Source organism: Anarrhichthys ocellatus, unplaced genomic scaffold (assembly GCF_004355925.1).
Source record: "Anarrhichthys ocellatus isolate YVR2014 unplaced genomic scaffold, GSC_Weel_1.0 scaffold10, whole genome shotgun sequence".
In the NCBI taxonomy this organism is placed as follows: domain Eukaryota; kingdom Metazoa; phylum Chordata; class Actinopteri; order Perciformes; family Anarhichadidae; genus Anarrhichthys; species Anarrhichthys ocellatus.
In genome coordinates, this window is record NW_022280040.1 from 8794677 (window position 1) to 8818460 (window position 23784).

Consider the following 23784-nt stretch of genomic DNA (forward strand, 5'->3'; position numbering starts at 1 on the left):
AGCCCCGCAGCTCATTATTCATTCATGGCCGTCAGTTGTGATATTCTACTCGAACGCTCCAACTGCTGTTTGTTTTTCACCGAGACGAAGGCTGTTATGTAGAGCGTTAATCTCCCTGTAAATAATATCTGTGTTAATAATTCATGGATTAATCAGCATCTGGAGGAAGAAGAGCAATATCAAAATTGACACGGAGCTCCAGTTTCTGAAGGACAGACACACACACACACACACACACACACACATACTGAGACAAAGAAAATGGATGGAGATAGTCATATCTGTTTGTGACATGATTTAATTTATGTAACATAAGCAAATGCAAATACATTGGGAGACAACACAAAACTACGTTTCCACTAAACAAGGAGAAACAGCAGATTTAGAAAGAACAAGATAATGCAAAACAATGAAATCTCTTTACATGTCCCTCATAACATAGTGAAATGTCCATTTTTATGCCTTTCAGCATCGACGACACAGGGCCTATTTGCAGCAAAGTGTAAATAAAGGCATAATAAAAATCTTCTCAGTTCTAAATTACATGAAATTGTTCAACAAATCTTTAATACTCTGTATCAAATCCTCAAACATCAGGCATGGAAATGGGGTCAGGAAAAAAATGCTTACCCAGTTCTTCAACCGAATTATCGCAGAAAAAAAGAAAGAATAATCCTGCTAACAGTAGCTACACGCTTGAGCCGACAAAATATCTCATTGCCCCCGTTTATTGAATTGAATTCTCCACCACAGAACGCTGTGCTTCTCCAAATTGTTCCTGAATAGTTTCTCAGATTAAGAAAGAACATTATTTAGTGAAGTAACAAAGATACTTCATCAAGCAAATCCTGCACAAAGCTTGACCTATATTTCTGTGGTTTTTTTTCGTGTGTTATCTGAAGATGAAGCACTATGTTTAGTCCTATTCTTCTATACAGGGCCTCTGGTAAACAGGATGTGACTGCCATTTTGTGTGTATCCCAGTTGGCCGACTTCACAGAGCACTGGTGACCTGGGATGTTCTGGAATTAAAACGTCCCAGTTAGTATTTAAGAGTCCCACGGCGGCTCCGACTTTTCTACTGTTAAGAGGATTTGTTTGTTAATTGGAGACGTGCGCCCTGCTCGTCACTTTACTTTCTGTAAACCTTCAGCTCCATGTTGTTGTTGTTCCTCTGTTGCTATTCCCTGTAGTGAGCCACCAGAATCAGTTTGGGTTTGGGGGTGTCAGCAGCAGCGGCGTACGAAGCAGCAGAGCGTCGATACGATATAGATGGCGTTGGGGCCGGAGACACGTGATTGGCTCCCTGCGAAGACCTTTGGATGGAGTTGGCGGGAGGAGACACGCGGCGTTCTTTCTCCTGGCGGGCGGTGCGGAGCGTCTTGGTCGGCCGTGAAAATGTCTTTAAGGTGGAGCCTCGCTCAGGTGTGGAGCACCTAAGGAACACCCTGAAACACCTGTAGAACTACACACAAACAGGATTACTGGCATTAGTAAGTGTGTAGTATTAATAGCAGTTGGTATTAGTAGCTAATGGGATGAATAGAAGACAACTGGTTGTAAAAGCCAGGAAATACACCATAAGTCAACATGAATGTAAAAGCTTTTAAAGGAGACTTGACCAGTAAATTAGATAAATGTAAAGAGGTAGGATGCTATAAATAGCAACCATCATTGTTGCATCATGATTATGTACTAGTACTTTGGTTCCACTGACATCCTTCTTCCCTCCTCCGTGTTGGGAGTCCAGCAGACAGCGTGCTGCCCTGGATAAACGTAGTGTACTTAGTATACTCTCTGGTTCCACACGTATACTTTAAGTCTACTACATTTCTCCAGGGCGCCGCAGTTCAAACGGGCGTGCTGCATGAAACGCGACACCTCGGTGCATCTCATTACATCATCAGAGTGTTTCCTCCAGCATGTTTCCTCCCAGAGATTGATATGACAAATGAGAACAGTTTATGCTGCCTTTGAGCTGAGATACTGCAGCAGTTGGCTGAAGTATCATGTATGAGCCAATTCATTTTTAGTTACCCCGAGGAAATTATGCAGCATTCCACATTAGCACTCTGTTTTCAATCTTCCAGTGTTCCAAATCCCAACGTATTAATATACTTGAGAGCTGCACTTGGACGGGAAGAAAGCTGTTGATTTAGTAGAAATAGAACCCCAGGGGAAGGAAAAGGAGTAGGTGTGTGAAGAGAGGGGCGTTGGAAGGAGACAGGGATGTCTATGGTGAAAACAAGAATCAAAAACAGAAGAATCGAGAAACAACAGGACAAACTGACGTCATAACGACACAAATTGGGATATTAAAACTGAGGAGTGACCAAATCCTCACCTGCCAAATCTGTGTGTGTCTTTAAGGCAAACAATAATATGTGCTTGTGTATCCGTGACTCTCGTCAAAGTCCAAAAAAGCCGCCTGGTGATATTTGTCAAAGGTTTGTTTACGTTTATATTTTATTCTGGCAGGAAAAAGAGAAAACGTTGCAAAAGAAAAGCTTTTGGTTCTGATTGGCATGCCAGTTTTTCAGATAATATCAAATTGAAGAAATTGCTGACTTATTTTGTTTATAAAACCTTAATATGTATAGTAACTCCAGCTGCCAGATAAATGTAGTACAGTAATAAAGTACAATACTTCCTTTTCCCTGTCATGATACATTTAGAAGTACTTCGATAAATGTACTAAGCGACATTCCAATGCTGCAATAGATGAACATGACCAGATATGAGCAACAGCACGCTCATGGCAGTGAAGGTGAGATTCCCATGATGACAGCTGAGGTGCGGGGCATGAATCCACGCAGCGCTTGAAGTCTTCAACTCGCCTCAACACACTGCTGCCATAGTTATGGGCTGGGAGGAACTGAAGACTGAAAGTGCCACACAGTGCGGCTTCCTGTTCGATCATCTGTGGCCCTGAAAGCTCAGTTAGCAGCTCAATCGTCACACACACACACACGCGCGCACACACACACACACACACACACACACAGACAAGCGCACGGAAAGGCTTCCCGTCCGTCATCATCAAAGAAAGTTAAATGTCTCCTGATCTCAAAAGTGACAAAGAGACGGGCAGTCCAACAGAGGAGACGGACTGAGGTAGAAGCAGATAAAAAGAGACGGGGACAGATAAAAGAGTGTGAGAAGAAGGAAAGGTCACCGTAACACGCTAATCAAAATCAAAGAACTTTCTTCCTTTTCTCTCTCGTCCCGCCCGTCATTGTTCTCCGTATCTACCTGTCTTTCATCTGATGTGTCTGTTTCTTTCATTCATTCATTAACTGCAATTTTCTATATTTTATTCCGTCTTTTTTTAATTTCCCCCTCTTTTCCATTTTCCTTCTCTTTATCACTGCTTCGTTCTTACTTTCCAACTTCTCATTACTTTCTTTCCTCCTCCCTTTCCCCTTTCCGTTCTTTCATTCTTTGTTCCTGTCTTTCTTCCATCATCCTTCTTTATTTCTTGTCCCTTCTTTTCTTTCCTCCTTCCTCCCTTTCTTTTTTACTTCATTTTTTCTTCCTTCCTTCACTGAATTTTCTTTCTTCCCTTTCCTTTCTTCCCATCATGCCTCATCTTACCTTCATCTTTCTGCTTCTTTTTTCCTTCCCCATCCCTCCTATTCCCTTCTTCTTCTTTTTTTAGTCATCCTATCCTCCCTCTTCTTTTTGCTCCTTCCTTTTACTTACATCACTTTTTCCCTCCTCATTCTCTTTACTTTCGTTCTTTTATTCTTTAGTTCTTGACTTACCTTTCCTCACTTTCATCTCCTTTTCCTTTCATCACATTGGTCACTGTTTCTTCTTTATTTCTTCCCTTCATCTTTACTTTACTTTATTATTTTAGACGAATTGGTGGTTAAATGAAAGACTACAAACTTCACGAGAACTACAAATAAACACTCCCAGTACTCATTGCATACTGTGTTTTACTGTTCTGTTTATTATTAATATTACCATGTACATTAAGCGTAGAATCATGCATGAGCTGTCTGCTCTGTGATGCTTCTATCTGTTTGCTGTTATTAATTAAGCCAGTCTCATAATGACTGTGGTAATGATTTATTGAAGGTGAAATGGTGCCCAGAGCACCTTGAAGTTTGCTCTGCTGTCAATTAGGACGGCTGGTGGCATCAAACAGATTATCTCCTCTTTCATTCTGTTTTCCTGCGCTTGAATGTCAGTGATGTAAACCTCACAGGCGGTGGGGTAGGGGGAGGGGGGGGGGGGGGGGTTGATGCTATTATGGTTTCGACACCATGATAATAATGTCTCACCTCTGTCTTTCATCTGTGTGTTTGTGTGTATGCCTTTTAGTGCATCATGCATGCAAAGTAGAGCAGATAATTAGACATGACCTGCTCTTGATTCTGATCTACAGCAGTTTAGTTCAGTTTAGTTACTCTAATCAATAAACAACACACACTGACGTCAGTAGTGATGCCTAAATATTAACTACCATTATGTGCATCAATGAATTACTGAACATGTCTACTGGAAACAGGCCCAGAGGCCCAAAGTGGCAGGGCTGTCCCCCTGGCCTTCACCTACAAAATATCACTCAAAGAGACACGTACCAACGAGGAAGAGACTCAAAATGACCACAAAGAAAACATTAAACGACTACAAAGAGACCAAAGCAACTACAAAGAGATGAAGAGCAGCTGCAAAGAGATACAAAGAGACTCAAAATGACACAAAATGACCACAAAGAGACACAAAAGGGCAAAAAATAACTACAAAAACACCAAAACAAATACAAAGCACAGACAGACACAGAGGACACACCCAGAGAGATGCGATGAAAGAAAAAAGAGTGATAACTCACCTGTTTGTTCATGAATATATAGATAAAAGGGTTGATGATGGTGGAGAACTTGGCCAGCAGCGACGGCGTGATGGTCGCCTCCGGTGTCAAAAGGTCTCGGGGGCCGAATGTTGCGAGCAGAGCAGCCACTCCGTAGGGCAGCCAGCAGACCAGGTAGCACACCACCATCACGACGACCATCACCAGCACCCGCTGCTCCCTGTGGCGCGTCGCCGCTGAGCTCACAACGCGCACCTGCGAGAGGAAAAAATAACTTAATTTGTACGGTTTCAACAGCTTGAAATCTAGTTAATTTAGCCTGAAAGTTCAGGAGACACTCTGTCAGTGTGCTCTGCATCTGGGGCCAGTTTATATAAAATGCTCTGAACGTACAGTCACTAAAAGATTGTTCCCCCACAGGGACTTTAACCTCTGTCATAGGATGAAGCTGTTCTTAGTGTCTATAATGTTGAACTACCTGAAGACACAGCCAATAGAAGCCTGCTGCAAATAATCCACCTGTAAAGGAAGAACAAATCTTTTTCTCAAGAAAGTAAATTCTCTTCCCGTTGTTTTGGGCTACAACCACCATACGAGGTGTAACTGCTGCTGATTCCAGGAGTGAGTGTGTATCGTGTCTCTACAACAATCAGCAACGGTTAAGTAAACTTCAGTAAACTTCAGTCTCGCTATGAAGTAGAAGTCTCCCTGCCTCCCCTCCCGTGGTTCTTCAATCATGCTGGAGAGGCGACACTCTTTAGGTGATGCAGTCAAATTACCACTCCCATAGGGAGCCTTCAAGCATGAACATGCCCCCCAGCTGTTTCCCCTTGTTATCTTGCTCTCTGTAACTAGTCCAGCCTGCAAAACCCGGATTATGGAACGGTCTGAGCAGAAGTCCTCATTTATTGGTCTTACACTGCAGTATAAGTAATTTGCAAAAAAAGGTCACAGACTCCCTATGTCTCCGTCTGCTAGGGACAGAAGCTCGTTATAACCAAACACCTGACTGAGAGCAGAGACACACACAATCAATACATCATTCAATACATCGACAGAGAGATCCGACGACAAGAACAACACAACTGAATCTTTTCAAGTTTTCATTTCAAGGAGCTGCAATTTAAAGCCAAACCATCACATCCTCCTCTGCCAACATACATATTGAATTAGGAAAGTTAAATACTCATAAAATAGGGCAATATAATAATATTAATAAAACTAAATCTGAAAAATTAATGATTTTCATATGTTAACTCTTGAGCTACAAATTGTACTTTACCTCCCCAGGCAACAACTGGGTTCTATTAATTTAGAAAACAACTTACAGAGGGAAGAAAATGTGTTTCTACCATGTCAGAGAGTCAAATTAAGAGAACGAAGAAGAACACATCAGTGCTGGAATATAGTCAAACTCTCAATCTAGTGTCACATTCAGAGGGAATATGTTTTATTATTTATTTTTATATATTGTCATCTATGTTATTGTCATTAGAAGGCGGACCGTTACGTCAGGGGGCACACATGATACCCGTCCTCCCTTAAGAATTTGGGTGTAGTTTCTGTAATTTATTCAACGTATCCTCATACAACGGTTCGTACATCTGACAAAAAAATGACTCGTCGTTTTGGCTATACAACTAAAATATATTAATATTACAGGTCTGTAAAGTGAAGCCATGCAGAAGTGTTTTAAACTTGAACCATTTTCGAAGATCTCCGTATTTATTTTTGTCCCCGTTCTCTTCTTGTATACTATACAGTATTTATTGCAGTGGAGCCCTCCGGATTTATCAATATTTGAATGATAATATGATGAGAGTTATGGGGTTGTTACCTTTATATATTTTCAATCAAGTCTGATCAAACCTCACCCAAACCATCCTGCTGAAGCAGAATTTTGGAGTGTCAAACTCTAATTAATTAATACCTAAAATATTTTGCTGTTTTAAAGAAATAGTCCTGCTCAATATTTGAAACATGTTTTCAGGGTATTTTTAGAGAGTGTGGAGCGTTGCGTCTTCTCCGCGAAACTGTAAGAAAATGATTGACTGTACGTCTGCTGTTTTTCAACGGTTAGTCCTCATCCTTGCAGCCTTTGTTTGAAAATGTAAGCAATAAATTGTTTAGTAGATTATAGTTTTAAAGCAAGTCAGCTGGAGTTAGCACTAATTAGCTATAGCCGGCTACAGCTGAAAAAATATTTCAGCTAAATCACCAGTTGTTGGCTTGAATTTAAAAGCCTACTTTATTGTATCAAATATGATTATACATTTTGACTTATGTAAACTGCACTGAAAAAGGTACTTTAAACTCGGCGATGTATTGAATTAAACATCTATTTTGGGGATTTTTACCTTCCAAAAGGTCATTACTGTGGTTCATTAAGTTGTGTTTTTATTAGGTCGTATAGAACAGTTATTAAGGAGCACAGGAATCTGTTGCTGCTGTATTACAAGCGCCGATGTAATCATTCTCACAAATGCGAGCTATTAGCGTAATATCCATGATGAGAAGAAAGTAAATCATATAATTCAGAGAGAAAAAATGCAAATGGATGCACAACTGCATCATAATCTCAATCATTAATGCCGAAAATAGTGCTGTAAGATGTATTGAAGTGACAATAAAATATTTAGGATTGTTATCAGTTCATTAACTGAAGGTGTTATTTATGAGATTCTTGTTTTTGAGATTCTGGCAACATGTTTGTCTTCATGAAGTTCAATGTTTCATCAGGTCGGTAATTAGGATGCTAGTTTAATAACCTGCAGTGGATCGCCAGCAGCTATGAATTTAATATGTAAATGAGCTCTGTGTGTTGTGGACTCTCTACTACCTGAAGCAAGATGAGGCAAAAGCAAAACTGACACGTGCAATGAAGACAGTTATCTGTCTGCCTTCAGGCTCGCTGACAACTCTGCAAAAATTGGGGATTGTCATTCAACAAAATCACAAACAGTTTCCTCAAATGTCCCACAAAGCATTCAATCTGTTTATTTTGGTCAGCAGTTTATTTGATGAGCTCCAAAAAAAAGTGTACACAAGCATTCATTTGGAGTCCAATATTCAGTCACCTTTTAGCTCCGTTTAATATCTTTTTAGCAGCTAAATGCTTCATCTAGATCTGCCATTTGGTTCAGGCTGGTATCTATCTTTTGATAATAACAGCTTCCTGCTGGAAACAACACTGATGATAGCAGTGAGAGGGAAACTAAGTAAAGTTAAAGTAAAGTTGAGGCTCAAAAAAGCATGACAATGAAGTGAAAGATGGTTGCTCCATAGTGCTGAGGGGAGTTGCAGAGTTGCTTTTAGTTGGTTTTGGGGGATTGTTGTCCAGAGGCTATGCATGAAAACAGAACAAACCCAAGACTGCTAACCCAAGAGTTATCTTCAATAAAAGCTGAATCATTTATAATCCATAAAGCATCAGTGAATTATTCAGTAGAACTTAATGAAGTTGTTTCCTGAAACTTTTAAACCTGCTGACGAGGATCCATCAACATATCTGCCACCTGCCACTACATCTGGCTCTGTTTACCTCAGTTTAATTAAGTCAGAAGGCATCACGAGCTAAAACAAGCAAGTCTGAGGAGTTATTCTCTCTCTCTGTCATAAGTCCCTCAGTCTTAAGGCATTTAATGACGACTTCCAGCAGATGTGAATTCATCTGCCACTGCACCAAACGAGGATATTAACCCATCTTATCAGTCTAAAGGTCAAAATTCAGACTGCTATGGAGAAGAACATCTCATCCCCAGTGAGTGAAAATTGCTCAAATTAATCTCAGCAGACCACTGATCACTGATGGGAAATCGCTGTGTGCATGAAGACTAAACTTAAGAGCAAATCTTCTCCTACACTGCAGGAAGCAGGGGTTCTGTTCGTAAACACATTCTCACCGCTGGTTGAACCTGCTGCTTAAGTGCCTCTTATTTTCTGATTCACAATGTTTTGAGGGCTCTGTCTCTTGCTTTTTGTTACGGTGCTCCCCTGAGGTGATTTGAACATGATTCATATTTTGCACTCCATGTTCTGTTCCATCTGACTGTCACACAAATTTGGAATGAGCTCAGATATAAACTCAAGGAAAGGTTTATTAGGAGAAATATTTCATATAAATAAATATTAATAATAAATACATAATATGCATGTATTTGCAGAACAGATATAATTTAGTTGACATATTAAAGTCAAAGTTTTTTAGTAAGAGAGTTTGGATTTCTGTCATTCCATAGAAAAAGTACTAAAATAACCACATACATGTGTATGTTTGATGTTTTCTCTCCACTACTCTGAAAGTCTCAAAATTGACCAGTGTCTTGCCTTAAAAAAATATTAATATATATTATAGATCAATAATTATAAATACAGCACTTCTGAGCTGTGAGCAAAATGCTCTGCATGCTAACATGTTGACGATGACAAAGCAAGCAAACATGCTGTCAAGCAGGTATGTTTACCATGTTTATTCTATTTCAGCATGCTAATTTTTGCTAATCAGTTGTTAATTGTCCAAAAACACAAAAAACAACTGAATCTGCTGGTCATTAGTTCTGCAGGCATTTGGTAATAAACCAAAGTAAGAACGTTGTTCAGACATTTCACGAAAAGACATAAATGTAAACGTCATGGTGGCGCTAGAGGAAAAATTGGGGGATTAGTAAAGTCATTGGCATTCATCCTCTGGGAAACATGAATGTCCGTAACAAATTTAGTATCAATCCATCCTGTATATGTTGAGATATGTCTCAAGATAAGTGAAAACTATAACCTGCTGGTGATGCTGGATACAAATTCAGGGAAGGACAAATTCATTAGGGTTCATCCCCTGAGGACCATGAATCTCTGTGTAAAACTTTAGTGCAATCCATATAGGTGTTGGGATAGAGATGGACTTAGCCATCCATTGAGTGATGCCGCTACGGAAATGATTAATAGTGTTGTGTTTTCACAGCTGATTAATGCTTTATAATCTTAAGAATACAAGAAATGCACCATTTAATGTTCATACAACCATAACAGGTGCCTTATGGGTGGAAACAAACTGCAACAACCATTCATGTAATCTTTCCACTTCCTTCTAGTGAGCACTATTTTATAATATTCAGGAAAACTTTGTTACTTTAATTTCAAATAAGTTCATACAAATACACTTTAAATGAGACCAAGTTTTAAAAAGCAACAACAAAAACAGTTCAGTGTGCTTGCAGGCATTGTGGAGACCCACAGATGCATAGCACATGATCCAACAAATGGTGTGGCATTCTTGTGCAACAGCATCAACAATGAACCACAAATTGTGGTTCATTGCCAGCAACAAACAAGTTTATCCATCTTGCACAAAGTTATGGGAAGACATATGACGCACAACCAAACACTGAGGTAAGCCTAATTCATAGAAACACTCAGTAACTATACCACGAGGCAGCCAAACAGATTACATAAAAGCAATAATTCATCATCAAAATGACGGAAAAAGCAAGCAGCCACACTTTCAGATGAACACCTAACATTACAAACACAAACACAGAGATACACATCCAGGATTTTGGACATCAACAACAAATTCATGTCGTTCAATTGCCTTTAATGCAACTTTTATCTCCAAGAATGATGGTCAAATGCTTTTATCACATCATTTTAAAGATATTGACTTTAAAAACATCATGATCAACTTTTAAAACCCACTGCCTATCATTTATGTGAAGCTGTAGACTATAAACTTCTCCCCAGATCATTGAGACCCCAACATTACTAAGGAAGGCATGACCTTAGTGTCTGTGGTCTCTGCAGCCCTGGTAAACACTGTTGCACACAGAGAAAAAAAACAGCTAAATTAAGAGTTTTTGTCTCTAGTGATTAGCTGACAATGTGTGTGAAGGTCTGCAGCCTCTAAATTTAACCACGACAGTCGTCTGTAATCTTGTCATTCACACCAGCCTGAAGACAAAACCTCTGCGACGCACAGCCTTCTAACTTAACTCTTTGGAATTCTCCCACCAGAAGGTGCCACCCTCAACTTTCCTCTAACCTACTAGTTTTCCCAGCTTTGTTTTACTGCAACGCAAACTCAACAACAGCAACGCCTCACAGTCAGAAATACCCAAACAAATTGATCATTTCACAGTGTTGGTGGAGAAGGTCCTACTCTTTAAGGACGCTCTTAAAGACATCCAGCAGCAACACGTGTTTTGCTGAGAATCTGCCTGAACGAACACATGAACTTAAAGTCAACAAAAGCTTAACAAGCAAGAAAGATGCTGGGGAATATTGAAATTAATTTCTATTAAAATGGAATCAAAGGTCAAAAACCAAGCAAGTAGTCAAAAAACTACTGGCTCGTAGACACTCGCTCTGCGATTTACAACCATAACGGGGTGTTACGCTTTGAACGAAGCATAATTTGGAACAAACTCTCTCAATCACATTTGCAGAATCACCTGTCTGATGGCTTGCAGCAGCTTGCCGTATGAGTAGAGGATGACGACGAACGGTAGTACCAGGCAGAAGGTGAACAGGCAGACGATGTAGGAGATGTTGTTAGGCGTCTGGGTCCTCCAGTCCACCGAGCAGGTGGTACCCGGACCCTCGGGCCCGTATTTGCTCCAGCCCAGCAGTGGAGGTACAGTCCAGGCCACAGAGTAGAGCCAGGAGAAGGTGATCCCTACCAGCGCTGGGCGGAAGTTTCTGCCGTCGGCTATGGTGGGCTTCATCATGGTGCAGTAACGCTCGTAGGACAGGACGGCCAGGGAGATCAGTGAGACGATGCCTGAGGAAGAGGAAGTATCGGAAAAGGGGTCAGTAGGTGTGTAACAAAATAAAGTGGCAGAACTGGCGATGCAACGATCCGATACGGACTCAAGTAGCTGGATCGGGTATCGGTGATAGTGGGGCAGATCTATTCAATGCAATTCTATGTTTACGTATATGCACAGAAACATTGATTTGAGGAGCGGAGACAGACAGCTGAACAGCCTTTAACTACCTGTGAATTATGAATTTGTTCTGTTGGAGTACACTGTTGGTGGACTGACTCAGTCCTAAATCAGAGCTAATCAGCACATGTTTGCTAAAGTGCTGGTCCAGCGACACTTCACCTCCGTTACAATGAGTCTCCCAGGGACAGAGCCTTTGATAATAATCACTGTACCTCTATGCGTAGGCTACTGAAGGATTCTGATTTGCTAACGCACACACACACACACACACACACACACACACACACACACACAACAAAGAGCGAGAATCGTGAGAAAATTTGGAATGATTTTGTGTGTGTGTGTGGCCGTTTTTTATGACATTGTGGGGACTCGCCTTCCTTATGGGGACAAAATGCAAGTTCCCATAATGTGAATCATTATATTTTAGGGTGAAGACTTGGTTTAAAGTTAAGGTTAGGTTTAGGCTGGTAGCGGTTATGGTTAGGGTTTAGATAAGTCTCCAGGAAATGAATGCGAGTCAATGTAATGTCCCCAAAAGTCATGAAAATACAAATAAGATAAGACACGTGGACTCAGAAGTACCCCTTTGGGTCAAACATACTTCATTAACATACCGTGTTAAAATAATGAAAGATTTAATCAGTTCTGAGTTATAAAGAAATAAGACAAAAGTCCATTAATGTCCTTATGTGTTGAATGTTTTGTACAATTATTGAATATTTCAAATGATTCTAGTTGCATTAGGTGGTCCAAATTCTTATTGTCTGTTAATTATTAAAATCCTTACTAGCCATGAATGTTGGGAACCAGTGGGTTTAATCAGGCACAGTGTGCTAAAGAAAATACATAACCGTGGAGAGGCATTATTTTTGGCCAATTGGATGGCAGCAGATCAAGCGGAAAATCAAGCAACGGGAATAATATCATCATATCACGTTTTCTATTGCACATCCAGCAGATACAGAGCGACATTAGCATTCATTTTTCCTCCTGGTCACCTGATTAATATTCACTTTGCTCTTTCATGGTCTCCACCGACTTCAAATGAGGGAAATACCGTGTGTCCGTGTGGGATCAGGAAACAAAATTATTTCACGACAAACTTTATCCATAACCTGCAGGATTATTAGACGCACAAGAAAAATAATCTGTGTTGAAATTGTAAAATCATGGATGAATAAAACTTGTCATGTTATGACACCCACAGCCTTTCCAGCCCAGTTTGGTGGATTATATTGATATGAACGGCCTCAGCTACCTCAGCAACAGGGAACCTTCTCTTAACAGCGAAAGTTTTTCCGTTCATTTCCTGTAATGATTGCACAGTCCCTCTCCGCTGCGCCTGCTGGGGATTCAGGGGCCGACGTATCAGTCCCTGACGTTGGCTTTGATTGGGAACATGGCCCACTATGATTCCCCACCATGCCTGTTAATAGGTTTTTCACCTGAGGCTTGATTCTTCTTCACCCTGCTCCAGAGTAGTGCGGAATAGATTTATGGTAAATGAATGACCCAATGTCCTACGCCTGAGTCAGCACGGGAGCTAATCATCTTTCATTGTCTCCCACTTTACTCTTCTCTCTCTCTAAATTTGTACTGCCCTCTTCCTCCCTGTGTTAGTCTCTCCTTCACCTCGGTCTCCGTCTTTGCTTTTTTCTTCAACCTTTTCTTCAACCTTTCTTCAAATCAGACCTTTTCTCACCAAATATTACTGCACACTCAGCAATACCCCCAGCACACAAAGAGAGCGTTTCACACGCACTGACTGCAAGTAACAAGATTAATCTTGTCATTTAGCATCTTAAAACTCCTGCATATAATTGGAGGCGATTGGTGAAACCTGATTTCCCGAGTTAGATTAGTCCTGGAGAAAGATGACCTTTCAAGTTTCTAATTAATTTTTTTACTTTTTCACGTGTGCACAACAAAAGGGAAAGTATCGAGTGACGGGTGGGGAAATGCCCTAAAGCAGTGTCATCATGACATTGATTATCTTTGTGTTTTGGACTGTTGGTTGGAGAAATTCAGCAGTCCTCAATGACGTAACGGAGAAAAGCAATTTGAGTCACATTGGAGTAGAGGGAAGTCAATGTACAGATCAATGTAACCATTGCAGCTCAACACGAAGCAATGCATCCTTGTATTCAAAATGACACCGGGTATCCTCTTCATGTCTGAATAAGTTGGTTTTCACAGCTGAGAAGCCGACTATTTGTAAAAGTAAGGCATATGCTGTGAGGTAAACTGTGTCTTGTGTTACTAATACACTTACTCCCTGTAAACGTAAATTGAAATGCTCCCTGCTTAATTTCATGGCAGTTAAAAAAAGGAACGGTAGTCAGTCCGTAGCTCCAGTGTTGTCTTGGTAATCGCAGCACATGCAGAGTGTGAAACGAGAAGTCCCAGCTCTGTATTTACATCCATCCTGCCAACCTGAGTAGATCCAATTCTGTGTTTCGGGGGCCCATTGATAACTGTTGGAAGTAAGAAGTTACATTTGCCTCCGTTTGCTTTTTGTAAAGTTTTCTTTTATTGAGAAAGGTATCTTCTGGTCTGAAAAAGTTAGACGACAAACATTGAATTCAGCTCCCTAAAGAAGAAAGCCTAAAAAGGTATTAAAAAGTCTTAAATTGCATTCTCTTTATTGAATTTCTGTCAGCACCATGAGACTTTTATTCATCCATTTTATGCAGCTTATTCGGTCCCCTTAACTGAATGAATTTTATGATCAGATCTTATTGTTATGAACAGAAACAAAGTACGGAAGAAAACACGATATAATATCAAATAACTCTAGGCCGTATTGTCCCTACTAGTTTTCCATCAAACTTTTGTTTTGTCCATTAATCCATCTTCCACTTACATATCGGATATTCCAGACATCCCTCGCTCCAGCAACGTTTCCAGCACTTCCTGGGGAACCCCAAGGCATTCCCAGGCCAGACGAGATACATATTTCCTCCAGCGTGTTCAGAGCCCAGCCACCCTCAGAAGAAAGCTTCATTTGGCTGCTTGTATCCGCGATCTCATTGTTATGGTCACTACCCCAAGCTTACAACCGTAGGTGTTGGTCGAAACTTAGATGTAGTAAATCGAGAGCTTTGCCTTATGAATGTTTTCCCTCTTTTCCACAATAGTCCAGTACAATTCCCACATAACTGCTGACACCGCACCAAACTGCCTGTCCATCTCACCATCTATTTACCATCACTTGTGAATCAGACCCAGCAATACCTTGAACTCCTTTGCTTGGGGCAGTGACTTGCTCCCAACCCGGAGGGTGCAATCCACCATTTTTTCAGCTGCAAACCGCCATGTTTGCCTTTGTGTACAGTATATGGACAAAACTACATACAAGGACCAGATGGCTTAAAGCAACAACTCCGGTACCCCATATTCCCTCAATACCCCCCATAGCACTCTACAAGGGACACGCTCATAAGCCTTCATCAAGTCCACAAAACACATGGAGACTAGATCAGGAAAATGCCATGTCCCCTCCAACAGTCCTGCAAGGGTAAAGAGCTGGTTCACCGTTCCACAGCTAGGATGAGGCTGCATTCCTCCTCCTGGACACCCCAATAATTGGAGCACACTCTCCATTACCCCTTTTTAAAAACTCCCAGGCTCCTCAGGCACTGTACCCCGACCTCTATGCATCACTGAAGAAGACCAATAATGTCCAGAGCCTTCAGCATCTCAGGGCGAATCTCAACTGGCGCCCTGTCGTTGAGGAGCTTTTTGACTACCTCTACGAACTCTGCCAGGGATATGGATGAGCCTTAAAACTCTGCCTCCTCCCCAGGGGACATGTTGGTTTTTGTCTGAGTCCACAGCTCTCCTCCCCTGCTGAACACAGCCTGAACCAAGCCTGTTGTTTAACAATTTGCCAGAACGTCCTTGATGCCAATTGAAAATCCTTCTACATAGTCTTTTTTCGGGTTTTTGCTTTGGTAACCCCAGTTGCTGGCCAACCGGTACCCTTCCGCTGTTTTTGGAGACATCTGTGCCAGCCAAGACCTAAAGGACTCCTTAAGCTTCACGGCCTTCTAGTGAGTTCTTAGATTGCCGCCGCGACAGGCAATGTCGACCTTCCAACCACAACTCCTAGCAGCCGCTTCCATACATTTGTTTCCTGAAACACGTATTAAACTGGATTCGATGTGGTATTAAATTGAACTGGTGAACTCTGCAGAAGCCCTGAACAGGTAATACAACAAATATTTAATTAAAGGAACACTAGGAAGTCCCTTCCTGTGGTACTTGTATCATTAAGTGCTTGTTAAGTGCTTTGCAATACATTTCTAACATTCACCTATTCATTCACTGAATGTATGCAGAGGCTGCCATACAGGGGCCACCTGCTCATCAGGATGTAATCTAAATGCTCATTCATGCACACACACTCACACACAGATGGCACAACCATCAGGAGCAATTGGAGTTCAGTATGTTGCCAAAGGACATTCGACATGCTGACTGGAGGAGCAGAGGAACGAGCCGCCAGATAGTGGCCTACCGCTCTACCTCCTGAGCCGCTTAATGCACACAAAGATACTGTGGCTAAATATGCATTCTAAAGAGGCAGTGCAATTGAAGCTAAATCTCCTCAGGCATTTTTTCAGTTAAAAAAAACACAATTTAGTTTGAACTCTGCAGAGTTCAAACCTACTTCTGAATGGTGAAAGGTTAAAATTTAACTTTCAGTTCTAGTCACTTCCACTAAAGGTAATTTCCTTATGATAGACTTATTATTTGTATTACTTCTTCTTGACATACAATTACACATTGCTTACAGTCTCTCCATCTGCAAGAGTACAACGTGAATTAACTTGAACTTATAGGTTATTTATTGGCATTCTGTCTGTTTTTTCCACAATTTGATCAATTCTGACCAAACTACTCGCATACATATTTGATGCTAGGGTGCCCATCTCTCCACTCCAGAGAGCCAATGATCAGCGCAGTCCAGAATTCAAACTTTAAAGCATTAAATTATTAAGGAATAGAGTCGTAATCATTTAATTTGATGGGAAAGAGATAGAAGACGGAGTACTCCGCCTTCTCTCCTCAGACCATTTTTTGACCTGGACTCTAAGTCCAGACTCCACAGCAAGGACAACTTATTTAAGAGCAACAACTCCTCGATGCAAATCCAGACCCCCAAGGGACACCGAGCGATTTAAGAGCAACAACACCTTACAGCAACTTATTTTAAGTCCATACTCCAAAGATGAAACAACTTATTTACGAGCAACAACACCTTACTGTGCGTCCATACTCCACAGGGAAGCAACCGTTTTTAAGAGCAACAACACCTTGCTTTATGTCCAGACTCCACAGAGAAAACAACTGATTTAAGAGCAACAACACTTGACCGCACCTTACTTCAAGTCCAGACTCCAGAGAGGAAACAACGGATTTGAGAGCAACAACACCTTACTGCATCTTACAGTACCCCCAAGAGAAGATAGGAGATTTAAGAGCAACAATACCAAGAGAGCAGTAAAAGTAACCAAGATGGAGGAGGAGGAGGTGAGTAAAGGAGAAGAGAGGTCTGTACTTTTAGTGTATTAACGGATTGTTCACTTAAGTTAGCTACGAAGAGAAAATCGTCTATTCAGTGAGAGCATGAAAACGCTGACAAACATAGCAGGATCACCCCCCGACCATCTCTCTTCTGGTTGTCTTCCCTCCAATGGCTAGAAAATTAGGATCCTAGTTTCTTGAACATTAATCAAGACATGGCAGTAATTAGGGAGACTGTCCTGAAACTGAGAGGTCACAGGATTGATTCCCAGCACTGGTGAAGAGCTCTGTCAACAATCATGTATGCACACATTTCAAAATCAGACACAACCCTTAAGGATCAAGATAAGAACCGAAGATCAGAAATGCTTTTTCCATGTTTTTGTAATTTCTTTTTTTGTTGTGTCCATCTGTTCTGCATCTCTCCTCTTCCCTAAAAAAAGTAAATTTAGCTCTGTGACCAAGTTTGAACTATGACATTACGATATTATTTATGTCTGCAGGAAGTTATGTTTCAATAACATACATAATCAGCAGTGAACAGCGCATTACCTTCACAACTTAATAGGACTGTAATTGAAATAAATGTCAGAATGAAATTGGTTAAGAGGATTTTAATCATACTGCTCATCTGCTGCTGGCATTGCCATTTATTCATGCTCCTGCTACAGCAACATATGTTATAGAAACTCTACAGTAACCTATTTAATTATAAGGGAACGTGCTGCTGCTTAGCCTTACAATCATGAAACGCTCTGATTTTTGCTTCCTCTATCGTTTTGGATAAAAATGCATGGTGTGCAGAATGGTCAAATTGAAAAAGAAAGACATTAGAGGGACCAGATTGTCACACTTTTAGCAACATTTAAAGTTAATGTTTGAGAAAAGAAGGCAGTGTACAAAAATACACAAAGGCTCTTTCTGACTTTTTTTCAACGCTGAAAAATGAGATATGCAGATTTAAGTCGTCAATAAGTAACGTTAGTGTGTTTCTTTGATAGTGACACACACCAAAGAAAATGAAAACAGTTGCTTACCTAAACATGCGTTAACGAACCCGTACCAAATGCACCCAGCGCGTCCGATCAGCCACCGCCCCTGGGTGCTGGCCGCAAAGCTGAACGGGGTGCCCAGCATGCTGACCAGCAGGTCGCTCGCAGAGATGCTCACCAGCAGAAGGTTCATGGGCGTGCGCAGAGCCCGGTACCGGCAGAACAGCGTGAGCACCAAGAAGTTACTGAGGAACCCAAAGGTGCCGATGAAGCCGAGGCACACCGCCACCACCAGGTGCCCCTTCGGGCTCAGGGACGGAGGAGGGAGAGAACCGGACGCCTCCTCGTACGCGTCCGTCGCGGTCGCCGCGGTGCCACCGGCTCCTCCCCCGGGACAGTGCACACAGCTCAGGCTCACGTTGCAAACGATCATACCGGGCTGAGCCGCGAAGTTTGCACCAGCCCGAAGTTTGCACCACAGGACGGAACCATCCAGTCTCGGTGCTGTGGACTCCACTAACTCATCTGGAGAGGCGAAGGCGCACGGGGGGGGGGTCCTCTGTTGCACCGTGCGCGCATGTGGCAGCTTTTAATAAAGGAAGAACTAATAAACGGTGGGCTGTCAAGTCCAAAACAGCTTATTGGCGATTGAGTGAGGCTTCAGGCAGCAGATGCCGGGGTCATGCTAGATCCGCCCCTCCGCCGAGCGTCCCGGGTCCAGAGAGGAGCGCTCCTTTTCTTGAGCGGCGACCGGTGGAGCGCTAAGTGCGCCTGAGCTTTTATCACTCAAAGCACCTTTTAACGCGCTGGGGGACGAAACCCCTCAACACGAGGCAGCGAGGTGGTGCGTGTATGTGTATCTTTGAGGATGCATGTGTGTGATGTTCTCAGACTGTCAATGAAAGCATTGTATAACATAATTCACCGGGATAAAACACACCGATAATTAAGGAACACTTAGTGGAAGGATGTGTGACAGGTGCGTGTAGACAGCAAGACCACTTTTCATCACATTAACCAGTGTAAACCTTCATGATCGATCCAAACTCTACTGCTGTACCACTGTGCATGCATCGAATTATAATAAATCAGAGATTCCTCCTGTCAACAGGAGATAATCTATAAGGTGCCTGCAAGGATCAGCCTGTCATAGCCAAAGGGACAAGGACTGATTGCTTCATGAGCTCATTTCAAATACTATGTAGGCCAATCCTTATTTCAAACCAAGTAAATCAAGACAATTGATATATGAAATATATTCTCCAGCATCAGAGGGATTTATCGGTTTATAGGGTTACGGCTTGATGTAAGGGGTCAAGAAATGTAATTATAAAAATATAAATGTAATTATTAATGCATCGATGGTATTAGCTCAATCCCTGCCCTTGTGTATTGATTGATTGATTGATTGATTTGTGTATTTCAGTGTCCTGCTCCAGATGGTGTCCAGCCCGCATGGACTTGCAAGACTGGACAACAACAACGACCAGGATGACCACATGACCGTCATAGCATAAAGTTCCACTAATTCCATAACAAAATGATCTCTTTATGTTGCATACAGTGTTCTCCGTCTTTGTTTCAAAGCATTTTCTAGAAATCTTGCAACAGCAAAAAAACATCTACTCGTAAAAAAGCCAACTCAACATATTACATTCAGACAACCAAAACACATGAACCTCAACTGAATTTTTTCAATCAAATGATTCCCAGAGATTATAAAACAAAAACACCGCTGCTCTTCAGGAATACCTTTAAATCTGCTTTCCTCCATTGCCAGCATTTAGGTAGCACACAGAGACCTCTGCCCTCTCTGTAAATTACATTTATATAATGTTCTGTGAAGTAATCCTCTTTGATTTAAACATAGTTTCTGAGCTTTGGTTTATTTCAAATCTCATTCTTCCATTGGTCCTAATGGATCTTGAGTAGTTTTTGTTTGACTATATTCATGTTACACTGTAAATTGTTCCTGAAAATAAAATGTGAAGCAGAAAAAGAAAACATTGCAGAGACTTCTCTTGACCATGGGCAACGGCTCTCAACATGTCGACGGCTGAGTCGGCGACTCGCAGCTAACGACGCTAACAAAACAAACAACGGCAAACTCGGATTACAACACACATATAGAGGGAGAGCGACTTCATTTCCTGCTCAGGTAGACATTAAACCACTATATCTTCACATAGATAACAGTTGGTTGCTGCTATATTAATGCTGTCAATATCATATTTAGAACCTTCAAGGCAACTTGTAGTGGGGTACAACATCCCACTACTTTCTGCTTTGGAACTTATCGACTAATCATTTCAGCTCTAGTTGTAGGTGGTGGAGAAAACAGAAATTATTCAAACCCAGTTGCCAGACATGAACGTCAGTATTGGATGATGCAGTATTGGACTTTTTGTTTTGTATGTCAACTCTTCTTGCAAACTGCTTTTTTTCTACAATATCTGCATATGGCAATGAGAAAGCCTTCACTTTGCATCCAAGTATACCACGCAGCATCATCAGGAAAGCATCGACATAAGTCTTTTAACAATTTAAATAAAGCACCTATTATGCCGTTATTCTGGTGGGAGCAGTCAGATGAAATGACAGGCCTTGCAGAGTTATTATGCAGGTAATGTACTGAAACACATATACTTATAATACACACACACGTTGCTCCCCCGCTTTCTCATTTGTACTTTCCTTTTCCTTTGATTTCAATGGTCACCTTTGAAGAAGTTGCACTCTTACACCTCTAGTGAGAAATTAATTATTAACAATATAATTAAATTTAATGAAATTTGCTTTATAAAGAATGTAGCAGTGTTCATGAAAACTTAAGTATAGGACACATTTCCGAGTATCTTTGTCTCTCAACGGACTAATATCCCTTTGATTAAGAATATGTCATTTTTACCAATGCATTATACATACAGCTGTGCAATTGGGGTTACACAATATCAAAGGCTTAATTCTGTGAAAATCAAGTTTTCATACTCTTTACAATCACGTGGATCACACTGGTGGGCATCAGAGCGCCAATCTAGTGGGCTGCAAATGCACAGCCAAATGGATATATGAAATTATTTTTTGTTGTTGTTGTAATTTACAAAGATAGTTATCTGTACATCTACATTTTGGATGCAGTGGCACAAAATGGATCAGATTTTGAAATGGAAAAAGTCATTTGGGAGACAACCCTGCACGAGCAAAGTAATGAAATACAACCCTGAATACGTCATTTGGATTTATAACGGCAGGCAGTGGATCAAAGGAGAAGGTTTTTTTGGTCAGTGCCATAATACATATTTGCAGCACAGTTTATTTGACTCCTTTGTGTCATGTTATGGTTTGTCTGTTTACAGCTACTGTGGAAACATGGCAGAAGTTGTAGAAGTTGTGTCCAGACTAAAAGAGTTATCAGGTTATTATACACCAAAGAAAAACATACCTTAATATCATGCAGCGCTATTGCTTGTAGTAGATTGACTAATTAATGAATATCAGAATATGATATTATCAAAGGTATGTATCAAATCCGGCAGAGCAGCGAGGGAGAGATCTGGCGTACAAGATTCAAACTTCTTTAGTCTTAGTTGGAGCATATTGGAGCCCAAGTGAACGAAGAGGCTTCTTTAGGTTCTTGTTTCAAAGATCGGCTGGATGTCCTCTTAGCATGTGGAGATGTTTCGGCTCGCAGTGGGCCTTCGATCCTGCAGACAGACACAACTGCCCACTTTACCTACCCCCCTCCCCTCCCTCCCTCCCTCCCTCCCTCCCTTTGCCTGCTGGGTAAAGTTGTAAAAATCACAGTTCAGCGTCGAGGTCGGGTCTAGAAGAGACATTTCTTCTGACTTCTTGCTAATGAGAAAAGGGTGCAGTGTTTATTTGGCGCAAACAGCAAACACTACCATCACAACAACAATTTAAATTTGACATTTTAAACATGGCTTCTTGTACATTTTAATGGCCAATGTTTACAGAGTTTTCCTCTGAGTCTGTTGAAAGAAACCAGGTATCAGACCTCAATAGTGCCCCGGAGGATTCCGGAAGAAGTTTATCAGTTCAAATTGGAATGAAAAAGACTCTTCATCATCACCTTTATTATCACATTTCTTTTTTTTAATGTTTTGAAAAGATTGTTGTAGCATTTGAATCATGTGCTGCAATAACACAAAAAAATGTTTCATGGAATTTGCGAAATTAATGAATTCTGTGTGAAAGCAATGAACAGTTTGTTCCACACACATTTCCAAGACTTATATACAAGTTTGACAACATTACTTCAATTTTGACTAATGCATGTTAGTTACTCAGTAATTCGACAACGAGGCTTATTGTTCAAATTACTACGGATACGCTTCTAGTTAAGTCATCATAGGACACATAGCATCAATTAAAGCACCACAGCAACCGAAGTCATTTAGCGAGTCATTTTCAACAATCATTTCTTTGTACATATTTCTATTTGTAAAAGGCTTTTATGCGTGCGTGTGTGTGTGTGTGTGTGTGTGTGTGTGTGGGTGTGTGTGCACATCAGTGTGATGTGGAAACCCATCAGCGTGAAGTTTGTTGACATTCAAAGAAAATCATCAAAGCTTTCTTGCAAGCCGGAATCAAAGGAATCCCAACACAACCAGCCTGGTTTCACCTCTAAACCTGACTTCTTTACATAAGATGAACGATTCCTTGGATTCACAAATACATTGAATCTCCTTTTGAAACTGAAATGTGGATATTAGGAAAACGTTTTTAAGTACAACATTATGTTATGATAAACTGCCACCTCCTCAGTGGTACATTGAAGTTAGATAATGTTTGACTTGGCGAAGCTGCACCGAGCTGAAATCAAACCAATGCTGACCTTCTCATGCTGACCTGCCACCTTCTCATGTGTCTTCTGGTTGGAAAAAACCAAGATGGCGACGGCCAAAATGCTGAACTCTAGGCTTCAAAACCATTATCCACAGACCAATGGGTGACAACATGACTCAACAAACAAAACCTCCTTTAATCCCTGGAATGTGTTAATACTTTTGGGGACAATCAATGGGTAGGTTTTTAATTAACTACTGCAATTAAACATAGACTTGCCCACCTTGGTAGTCAATATTCATCGTTATAATACACTATCACTTTGTATGACAATACCATTATATTCACTTCCTGGAAGAGGGTGTAATGTTTAAGTTATGCTCTTCTAATGGCCAAAGGCCTCAAAAATATAAAACAAAACACATTAAAAATGATTTATGGTAACAGCTGGTTAAAACCAGAAATAGAGTCGTTTCAGTTTTCAGTGCCACTAAGTGCAGAGAAAATACAGGCAATGAAACCAGATGGAGATAAACACGAGTGCAGCCACAGGAGGCTCATCACTGGTACTTCTAGGTCAAGTGGAGACATGAAGTGATGGGAATTCATTAAATTTGATCGCCTGAATCACTCAAATATCACCTCAACATGTGGTGTAACACATCAAAGTAGTTTGTATGGCTGAAGGTTATGA

The 23784-nt window shown here is 41.0% G+C and overlaps 1 protein-coding gene across 1 annotated transcript; it reads right to left on the reverse strand.

Annotated features, from left to right (window-relative positions):
- Nucleotides 1–290: 290 nt before the first annotated feature.
- Nucleotides 291–18817, reverse strand: tmtopsb (teleost multiple tissue opsin b). Its single transcript, XM_031850225.1, has 4 exons — nucleotides 18330–18817; nucleotides 11263–11591; nucleotides 4841–5074; nucleotides 291–1465 (listed from the first exon to the last, which is right to left on the reverse strand). The coding sequence occupies exons 1-4, from the start codon at nucleotides 18715–18717 to the stop codon at nucleotides 1181–1183; spliced, it is 1236 nt and encodes a 411-aa protein (XP_031706085.1). The 5' UTR covers nucleotides 18718–18817; the 3' UTR covers nucleotides 291–1180.
- Between the last annotated feature and the right edge of the window lie 4967 nt (nucleotides 18818–23784).

What these genes read in the sequence shown, in the direction of transcription:
- tmtopsb (XM_031850225.1), bottom strand. Translation starts at nt 18,717, where the DNA reads ATGATCGTTTGCAACGTGAGCCTGAGCTGTGTGCACTGTCCCGGGGGA. An exon ending in GTTCGTTAACGCATGTTTAG is followed by an intron (nt 11,592 to 18,329) that starts GTAAGCAACTGT and finishes CCTCTTCCTCAG; the next exon opens with GCATCGTCTCACTGATCTCC. An exon ending in TGCTGCAAGCCATCAGACAG is followed by an intron (nt 5,075 to 11,262) that starts GTGATTCTGCAA and finishes TTCCTCTCGCAG; the next exon opens with GTGCGCGTTGTGAGCTCAGC.